Source organism: Thamnophis sirtalis, unplaced genomic scaffold (genome assembly GCF_051295495.1).
Source record: "Thamnophis sirtalis isolate CommonGarterSnake01/CBP01778 unplaced genomic scaffold, rThaSir2_p1.2 scaffold_2, whole genome shotgun sequence".
Classification (NCBI taxonomy): domain Eukaryota; kingdom Metazoa; phylum Chordata; class Lepidosauria; order Squamata; family Natricidae; genus Thamnophis; species Thamnophis sirtalis.
Window position 1 is genome coordinate 109430375 of NW_028261382.1, and position 10297 is coordinate 109440671.

Here is a 10297-nt window from a genome sequence, read left to right on the forward strand (position 1 = left end):
AGATCAGCCCAGCATCTAACAAACAGAGAGCTAACAGTCGTTCTGGCTCCCTCTTATGGCCAATTGAGGAAAAACAGTAACCAATCACATTTTACAGCATGATTTAAAGAAACAGGTAATAGCATTGTTACATGATTTATATATTGCCAACCCAACCGTTAGATTATATTCCTAACAATATGTTTTAGTCTTCAGGCCTTTAATCATCCTAGTTGCTGTGCATTTTTTCCCAAAGGCTAAAACATCTAAAATTTCATCTCATTAAAAAAAACCCGAACATCTCATTTTCAAAGTCTCAACGCCTTCTCTGCCCTTTCCCCAAAATCTCAGCATCTCCTTCACAACAGATTTAAACACCTAACATCTAATCACCTGAAGGCCAGACAAGGAATAATGGATGGAAACTGACTAAGGAGAGATTCAACCTAGAAATAAGGAGGAATTTTCTGACAGTGAGAACCATCAACCCATGGAACAGAAGTTGCCTTCGGAAGTTGTGGGAGCTTCATCACTGGAAGCGTTCAAGAAGAGATTGGACTGCCATTGGTCAGAAATAGCAGTTAGACTTATATACCGCTTCATAGGGCTTTCAGCCCTCTCTAAGCGGTTTACAGAGTCAGCATATCGCCCCCAACAACAATCCGGGTCCTCATTTTACCCACCTCGGAAGGATGGAAGGCTGAGTCAACCTTGAGCCGGTGAGATTTGAACAGCCGAACTGCAGAACTGCAGTCAGCTCAAGTAGCCTGCAGTGCTGCATTTAACCACTGCGCCACCTCCGACAATGGTGTTGGATCTCCTGCTTGAGCAGAGGGTTGGACTAGATGACCTATAAGGTCCCTTCCAACTCTGTTAATCTGTTAAAAGTGTTTTGCTGTTGCTGCATTTGTTTGTGATGACCTTTGATCTTCGTGATGATCTTTGACCGAGGCCAGTTTTCAGTTGGGGGATAGTTTCGCTCCTAGTCGAGATAACCAATCGTTTATTCCAGCTGAGTTCTGATGGCTGCTGTCTTTTAGGTCTACGACATGGGGAAGAAGCTGGATTTTTTAGTAGACATGCACAAGCAGCATCTGGGCCAGCTGCAGGTCCAAGTCACCGATGGGTGTCCTTTGAAAGAAGCCACCTCCCCGGCTGAGGACAACCGCTTTTCTGAACTGAAATCCATCATTTACAAGTACTCCAAGCCTTCCATCCATGAGCTGTCTCCAACCTTCCACCACGTCCCCGTGAACAAAGTCCCTCCTTTCGGGTACTCGAGCCAGGACTGTGGTCACAACCCCCTTTCACTGCCCTTCAGTGACCAGAACTCAGGCCGATGGCAAGCCATGCCCTTCTCGACGGCCTACTCAGAAAGGCCCACCGTCCTGCCAATAGTGACTTTCATGGACCCTCAGGTTGCCTTCCAGTCGCCGCCGAGGGAGCTCTGGAGCCCCCATTCGGACAGATTCTCCTCAAGGCAGAGGCAGAGAGACAGCGATACCCCCTTGTCTTTGCTCTCGGTCAACCACGAGGAACTCGAACGCTCCCCGAGCGGGTTCAGCATCTCTCAAGACCGAGATGATTTCCTGTTCGGCCCAAATGGCGGAACCAGTTGGATGAAGGAGAAACGTTATTTGGCTGAGGGGGAAACGGACACCGACACCGACCCTTTCACTCCCAGTGGCTCTATGCCTCTGTCCTCCACGGGGGACGGGATTTCCGACTCAATATGGACTGCTTCAAGCAAGCCAATTTAATCTTCTCTTACAGGGGTTGGTGGTTGGGGTGGGGCGTGGGAGGGTGGAGATCTGGGCTGGCTTTTTCTTGTCCTGTAAACTTAAAACTTTGTATATCTGACGAGACGTGCCCGAAGCTTCCTCCCCTCAAAAAAAAGCAAAAAAAGAAGAAGCAAGCCGCCACACCCATCCCTTCGCCACCAGAATGGCCATTCTGCATGCTGGTGTTTTCGTGGACATCTTTCTCCACCATCTCACACAGTTGGGCCATGCAGTTCTCCTCGTTCCTGCCCAAACGAAGCGGCTTGAGTTTTCTTGCGCAGGGTGGGGGTGTGTTATTTTATTTTATTTTATTTTGCATGACTTTATGCACTAAAGGGTACAGGGGATTCCCTCCATGATTAAAACCATGAAGGAGAAGGAAAAAAACCATCACACCCTATCGCTCAGTACGTCAAGGGGTCAGGTGGATGTCAGAGCTAAAAAACGTGGGGAGATACAGGCTGCATCGTTGCGAGCAAAAAAAAAAACCCCTTCATTTCTAGAATGGCGCCCTTGGTGAGGTGTGCATGCATTTGCATCATTCCTCTTTGCAATGTTAGCTTGTTTCCCTCTTGGCTGTCCATTTTGTTCTCTCCCATGTCGCCATAGTAGGCTGATTTAATTCCGTTTGTTTGAACTCTCTGCTCCTGCACCTATGTAAGAAACCCGAGAATATAACACATTCCAGTATCCAGAGAATCAAAGTGTTTTTTTGTGCACAACTTCACATGTTGTTGATATTTCCATGAAGCCCAGGCACGCTTCATCTGCTCCAAATATTGTCGTCTTCACTCATCGTCCCAAGGATGTCCATGGGTCAAAGTCCATGGGTCAAATGAGCGAAACATCTGTCAGCGTTCCAAGTATCATGTAGAATTAAATCAGAGACCAAGGCAAAACTATCCTTAAAGTTCCAATTTAATAAGACAGACATGTTGGCATTGTACTATGGAATCCCAATACTGGAAATGACATCAGGATTCCACCCAGTTAAAAGTTCATGATCTTGTCCTCACAATCCAACACATGGTCCAATCTTCTTCTTCCACGCTGGCATCCACACCCAGCTGCTTCCGGTCATGTGTACTGGTACGGAGACAAAGGATGACCTTGGCTTCTAGTAAAGAATGAAAACAATACATTCCACAATCTCACTCCTGTCTATTCCCCCTCCCATCGACTATACTAATGAAACAGCATATTGAAATAAGAGAAAGTGTGGCAGGCCAAGATTCTAAAAGGGATATAATTGCAGGCCTGACAGCATCATTTCTGGCCTCTTTTAAGTTTTCTTGAGCTAGGCACGTTTTGAAGTCAATATTTGAACCGATTGTCCCAAAGGTGCTTTTTCAAAAGGCAACTGGACTTCCTGGTTTTCTTTTGAGGACGTTTCACTTCTCATCCAAGAAGCTTCTTCAGCTCTGACTGGGATGGTGGGGTCATAGCTGAAGAAGCTTCTTGGATGAGACACAAAACATCTTCAGAAAAAAGCCAGAAGGTCCAGTTGCCTCCTGAAAAAGCACCTTTGGGACAACCATGACCTGGATGACTGAGAATCGCCATAAACGTTTTAACCGATGTTTGTTGGCCTTCACATACCACTTCTGTCACCAGTACTGAGGGCCAAGTCATGCTTGTCCCTTCATGATGGTGGTCATAATTCACAACATTAATCTCTTATTATGATTTAGGATGAGAAATAGGTCACTAAGACATCGTTTGATTTATCTCTCAGCTGCTTACCTGCTCCTCCTTTTATTCCATAAAGCAGTGTTTCTCAACCGTCAGTCATCAATGTCTTTCAGTTAAGGGATAATCCAAATAACATAGTCCATAATCATGCAAACAGTCTGGTACTCAAAGTTTGCTAACAGTTGCAAAACTTGCAATAGCTCACGGCACTCAGATCAGATCAGCCCAGCATCTAACAAACAGAGAGCTAACAGTCATTCTGGCTCCCTCTTATGGTCGATTGAGGAAAAACAGCAACCAATCACATTTTACAGTATGATTTAAAGAAACAGGTATAACATTATATGATTTATATATTGCCAACCTAACCGTTAGAATTATATTCCTAACACCTTCCTCTCACTATAACCTTGTCCTATAATGTAACAAGCATAATATTAACTTATAATAGTATTCATTATGTACATTCTTAAATGTACATTCTTATATCTAAAAATCAGCTCTGACTGGGATGGTGGGGTCAAAATGTGTGGACTTCTGAGAGTTGAAATCCACACGTCTTGAATGTCTTATGGAGATTCTCAGTCATCCAAGTCATGATTATCATATAAATCCTTCCGTTTTCCACCACGCAATCGGAACGGGAGAAGCTTCTTGGATGAGAAGTGAAACATCTTCAAAGAAAGAAACTCCAGTTGCCTTTTGAAAGGAAAGCACCTTTGGGACACACGTCTTGAAGTTGCCAGGACCGAGAAAAACCATGGTTTTAGAGGCTTTCCATATACAATTTACTACCAATAGCACTTAGACAAATACCGCTTTACAGTGCTTTACAGCCTTCTCTAAGCGGTTTACAGAGTCAGCCTATTGCCCCCCAACAATCTGGGTCCCCATTTTACCCACCTCGGAAGGATGGAAGGCTGAGCCAACTTGGAGCCTGGTGAGATTCGAACTGCAATTTGGCAATTTGCCAGCTGCCAGCAGAAGTAGCCTGCAGTACTGCACCCCTAACCACTTCACCACTATAGACTTAAATCATGGCTGGGGAATTCTGGGAGTTGAAGTCCACACTCTTTACGTTGCCAAGGTTGAGATATGCTGCCCTAGAGGCTTTTGAGTATACAATTTCATGATGATGATGATGTCAACCATTCAGTTGTGTCTGACTTTTGGTGATTCTTTGGGTCGTATCTTCCGATCTTGCTGTACTTATTTTGAGTTTTTCTATGCTCTGGATGTTGTCCACTTTGATGGTGTCCAGCCACCTTGTTCTTGGATGGCCTGGTTTCCTTTGACCACTAACCCTTCTAAACATAATCACCTTCTCTAATGAATTCTCCTGCATGACATGGCCAAAATAAGTCAAACATTATTTTACGGTTTTTTCTTTTTCTAGTGATATGTCTGGTTTTTATGTGCTCTACTTGTTACTCATCTTTGCTGTCCAAGGAATACGAAGAAGCCTTCTCCAGCACCACAGCTGAAATGAGTCAATTTTTTTTCTGGTCTTGCTTTTTTAAGTTCCAACTTTCATGACCATTGTGGGATATACAGTTTACTAGATATATTAACGGTCGAGGCTTTTGAACTCTGGTGCTGGAGAAGACTCCTGCGAGTCCCTTGGACTGCAAGGAGATCAAACCGGTCAGTCCTAGAGGAAATCAATCCTGACTGCTCTTTGGACGGCCAGATCCTGAAGAGGAAACTCAAATACTTTGGCTACCTAATGATAAGGAAGGACTCCCTGGAGAAGAGCCTCATGCTGGGAAAATTTGAGGGCAAAAGAAGAAGGGGACGACAGAGAAGGAAGTGGCTGGATGGAGTCACCGAAGCAGTCAGCATGAGCTTAAATGGACTCAGGGGATGGTAGAGGACAGGAAGGCCTGGAAGAACATTGTCCATGGGGTCACAATGGGTCAGACACAACTTCGCAACTAACAACAAAATAAATGATTGGGGAATTCTGGGAGTCGAAGTTCATACATCTTGAAGTGGCTGTGTAGTTGAGAAGATGGGGACACACTACCTCAAGAGGTTTTCAATGTACAATTCGCTCGACATAATCATGACTGGGAAATTATGGGAGTTGAAGTTTACATGTTTTAACATTGCCAAGGTTGAGAAATGCCAATTTGAACAACACAGGGAGAATTTTAACAGAATAACAGAGTTAGAAGTGACCTTGGAGGTCTTCTAGTCTAATGCCCTCCCCAAGCAGGAAACCCTATTCCATTTCAGACAAATAGTTCTCCAATCTCTTCTTAAAAACCTTTAGTTTTCTCCCCTCTAATTTTCCTTTAATCCAGGATGTTTCCATAATCAAAGAAGTTCCATTTTAAATAGTTTTCTAAAACCTTGCATTCATAAAAGAAGAGGTAGAATTTCCCTGGGCTTCACTTTCCTTTCCTGGATGAAGCCTGTTTGTGCATATAAGCCATGCACTTTGAATGCAGATTTACAGATTGCTGATTAACAGAGTTGGAAGGGACCTTGTAGGTCATCTAGTCCAACCCTCCCCATCCAAGCAGGAGACCCTACACCATCTCCAACAAATGGCAGTCCAATCTCTTATTGAAAGCTTCCAGTGATGAAGCTGCCACAACCTCCGAAGGCAACGTCTGTTCCATGGGTTGGTTGCTCTCACTGTCAGAAAATTCCTCCTTATTTCCAGGTTGAATCTCTCCTTGTCCAGTTTCCATCCATTATTCCTTGTCTCGCCTTCAGGTGAGACATCTATTTGGAAAATAGCTTGACCCCTTTGTCTCTGTGGCACCACCTCAAATATTGGAACCCTGCTGTCATGTCTCCCCTGGTCCTTCCCTTCACTAGACGAGGAGTCAAATATTTCCCGTTTTATTATTTGGTGCCTATACATTGTGGGGTTTCTTTCTTGATCACTGGCCAGGAAACAAGGCAGGTCTTAATTTTTCCTTCCCTGGAGTTCATGCACTTGCTTGTAATGAAGTGTAAAACTTGACTCAAAGACCAAGTGAAGCAGAAATGCAGTTTGCCATTGTAACAGCAATGGGAAAAAAAAGTGATACGACCATTTTTCACACAACCGTTGCAAGCATCCCATGGTCACATGATCAAAATCCAGACCCTTGGCAACTGGCGTGTATTTGTGACTATTGCAATGCCCCAGGGTCGTGTGATCGCCTTTTGTGACTTTCTGACAAGCAAAGTCAATGGGGAAGCCAGATTCACTTAACAACTGGGTTACTATCTTAACAGCCGCAGTGATTTAGTTAACCATTGTGGTAAAATGGGGCCAAACTCATTGAACAACTCTTTTGCTTAGCGCCTGAAACTTAAGGCTCAATAATAGTCATAAGTCAAGGATTGTCTGTGTGTGACGGGTTTCCTTATTTGTTAAGGGAACAAACATTAAATGTGTAGGCTTAGGATAGGGGAATGGATTGCTCAGTAATGGCAGGGGGTGAAAAAAGATCCTTAAAATTAGCACTCCTCTGCAAATAAAACGTGAAATATATAATTCTTGATTTTTCTATCAAATATGGGCAAAGACAGTTTTAGGCTGCATCAGAAGAAGAAGCCACGATGAAGTCATATGTGACGTGATATTGTTACAGAAATGATATGAATCATGGATGTGCCCCATTTTGCACCACCTGGACACTTTCAGATGTGAAAGACTTGGTCCACATGTGTTGGTCTAATTAAACTGATGTATTGCTAAATATAGACAGGAATCTTCTCAACTAACGGTTACACCTGCTTGAAAGATAGATAAAGATCCATGGAATTCAAGGGAAGTTGGACTTAATCTGTTTGTGGCTATGTGGGGGATTCTAGGCTAATCCCTCTTTTAACTCCATCCCCAGCTTCTGCCATTCCTTCTCCTACAGACATACAACAATGACTCCCCATCCTCTGTCAATGCCTCTCCATCAACTGACTGAAGTCTATGTTCCAATCCTAGCTGTTGACAGTTGTGTTCTTCTTTGACCCAACTTGTCACTTGAAGGACTTGCCCAATTCTTATCTTATAAATTCTTATGAAGAACTAGCTGATAACCTGCTGTTGCCTTGGTATTTATTTATGGGAGAAAAATGTCCAGATTAAACATAATTTCTAATGTTGGATTTTCTCTCTTACCAGAGGGAGCCCCCTTGTGGATTACTGTGAAACTGTTACCATGGAAACTCCACTGCACTGTACAGTAGAAGCCATTTTATAGCAGTACAGTAGAAGCCATTTTAAGACACAACAGGCTGTATCTTAACAGAACACAAACCCCACAGTATTTTTTTTCTGGAGAGTAAAGTCATCTGTGTACCAAGTTTGGTTGAAATTTCTCAAGGCATCTATCTATCTATCTATCTATCTATCTATCTATCTATCTATCTATCTATCTATCTATCTATCTATCTATCTATCTATCTATCTATCTATCTATCTATCTATCCTATCTATCTATCCTATCTATCTATCTATCTATTTATCACCTACCTACCTACCTACCTACCTACTTACTTACCTACCTACCTACCTACCTACCTACCTACCTACCTACCTACCTACCTACCTACCTACCTATAGATTTAGAGGAAATGAAGAAGGGCAGGCAAGGTCCAGGAGACTAATCCAGGACTAAAAACGAAATCCAATGAGTAGAAATGGACAGGTTTGTACATGGTGGCTACAAGAACCTTCTAGAGAAGGTCAAAACTTGGTGTCCCTCATCCAAGAATGGAGAAAAAGAAATAATGCATCTAAGTTATAGGAAAGCTGCTCTCGAATGAATACAAGAACAAAATTTCCCACCTATAAGGGAGTTTGAAGCCAATGCCATTGACCCAGAATGTTGCCGGGCAATTCCTTCTCTAAATATCCTAGGAAAAATACATCTGCTTTGTGGCTTTTCAAGGAGGTGCAACATTCACAACTCCCACTTGCTCCGAGATGCCTTTCTGAGCCTGGATTTGAAGTACCGCACAGCCCAAATGGATAAAAACTGTGAGTCAGCTGCGTGCGTCATAGCTGCTAAAAGGAGAAGCGTGTTTTTAGGTTGGATCAAGACAAGGAAGGTTACCAAAGGGGGGAAAAAACCCAATTTCACTGGTAGTGAGTAGCATGGGGATGGCAATAATAATATCACTTAGACTTACATGTCGCTTCACAGTACTTTACAGCCTGCTCTAAGCAGTTTACAGAGTCTGCAAGTTGCTCACAACAATCTGGGTCCTTCTTTCACAGACCTCGGAAGGATGGAAGGCTGAATCAACCTTGAGCTGGTCAGGATCGAGCTCCTGGCTGTGAGCAGAGTTGCCTCCAATACTGCATTCTAACCACTGCACCACCAGGGCTATTGATACACAGTACTACTTCCAAGTGTTTGACGGGATTGCCTGACACAAAAAGTTCTTTTTCTCTCAAAGTCCCTACACGTCAAGACATCAAAATCATGAAGATGGGTCGGAATCAATAAATAGCATGCCAACGGGTATCGCACATTGGCATTTGTGACATATATTTTGAGCGACAGGGAGCCACAGCAGAGGGATGAAAGAGCCACATGCGGCTCCAGAGCCATGGGCTGCAGAAATTTATACCAATCCATTATATGCAATGGGTGCTTTTTTCCAGAAATTGGAAGCAAATGATGGTGAAAAATTGTGATTATGAGACTCTGGGTTTCTTGGTTGGTCTTTCTTTTTTTGGCAGATGTTTCATTAGCGAAGGTAGGCAACACAATCAGTGCTAGAAGGGAGAGGAGCAAGCCATTTGTATACAAACCCAGAGCAAACCCCACTCCCTTCTAGCACTGATAATGTTACCTACCTGGGTAGTGAAACGTCTTCAAGAAACCAACCAAGCTCAGAGAACACCACGGACCGCACAGATCAACCCCGAGCTTCTATTGGTTACATGATTGTGGGGTACTGCAAATGGCTTTAAATGCGAGCCAGTTGCCAAGATCCCAGAGTGAGATCACCTGATCATGTTGAGGAGGTGGGAGGGTTGCTGTTGGAAGTTCAAAGCTGGGTTGTAAGTAGCCCTAAGGACATCAGTCTTAACTTCAAATGTTCATATAGCAGCCGGTCGTAAGTCAAGGACTACCTGTATATTTTGTGTGGATATTATCTCAGACATTAATTTTGGGGGAAATGGAAGAAAAAAAAGAGAGGATAACCACGTGACCCGTCAAAAGCGCGAACGTCATAAGCGCGCCGACAACACCGCGGTGCTAAAACCGCGATTTCAAAAGCGCTCCGACAACAACGCGCCGACAGAAGCGCGATTTCATTTAAGGTAAGATTTACAGTTAGGTTTAGGGTTAGGTTTAGGGTTAGGTTTAGGTTTAGGGTTAGGTTTAGGGTTAGGGTTAGGTTTAGGGTTAGGTTTAGGGTTAGGGTTAGGTTTAGGGTTAGGTTTAGGGTTAGGGTTAGGTTTAGGGTTAGGTTTAGGTTTAGGGTTAGGTTTAGGGTTAGGGTTAGGGTTAGGGTTAGGTTTAGGTTTAGGGTTAGGGTTAGGGTTAGGGTTAGGTTTAGGGTTAGGTTTAGGGTTAGGTTTAGGGTTAGGGTTAGGTTTAGGGTTAGGTTGAGGGTTACGTTACAGCGCGCTTCTGTCGGCGTGCTTTTGTCGGCGCGTTTTAGGGCTAATTAGTCGCTCATTCGTCATGCGGTTTTGTCACCGCGCTTTAGACACCGCGGTTTAGTCAGGCGCGCTTTTGTTGTGCGCGCATTTGTGGTGGAACCGGATAACCGTGGGTGCTCTATGGGGAAGAGGTTAAAAAAATCAGTTTGGAGGACAAATTGTCCTGGATAAAATATTTGTGTTTGTTAAGAACTGACATCAATTTGATGGCAACCTAATCAAA

The 10297-nt window shown here is 43.7% G+C and overlaps 1 protein-coding gene across 1 annotated transcript in view; it reads left to right on the forward strand.

Moving 5' to 3' along the window:
- The window catches only part of KCNQ3 (potassium voltage-gated channel subfamily Q member 3), a 176735-nt gene extending 174285 nt beyond the window's left edge, over nt 1–2450 (forward strand). The window contains exon 15 of the mRNA XM_087706674.1: nt 1020–2450. Within this exon, the coding sequence (XP_087562800.1) occupies nt 1020–1739 (720 nt within the window). The 3' untranslated portion in view covers nt 1740–2450. The remainder of the gene's footprint in view (nt 1–1019) is intronic.
- The last annotated feature ends 7847 nt before the right edge of the window (nt 2451–10297 follow it).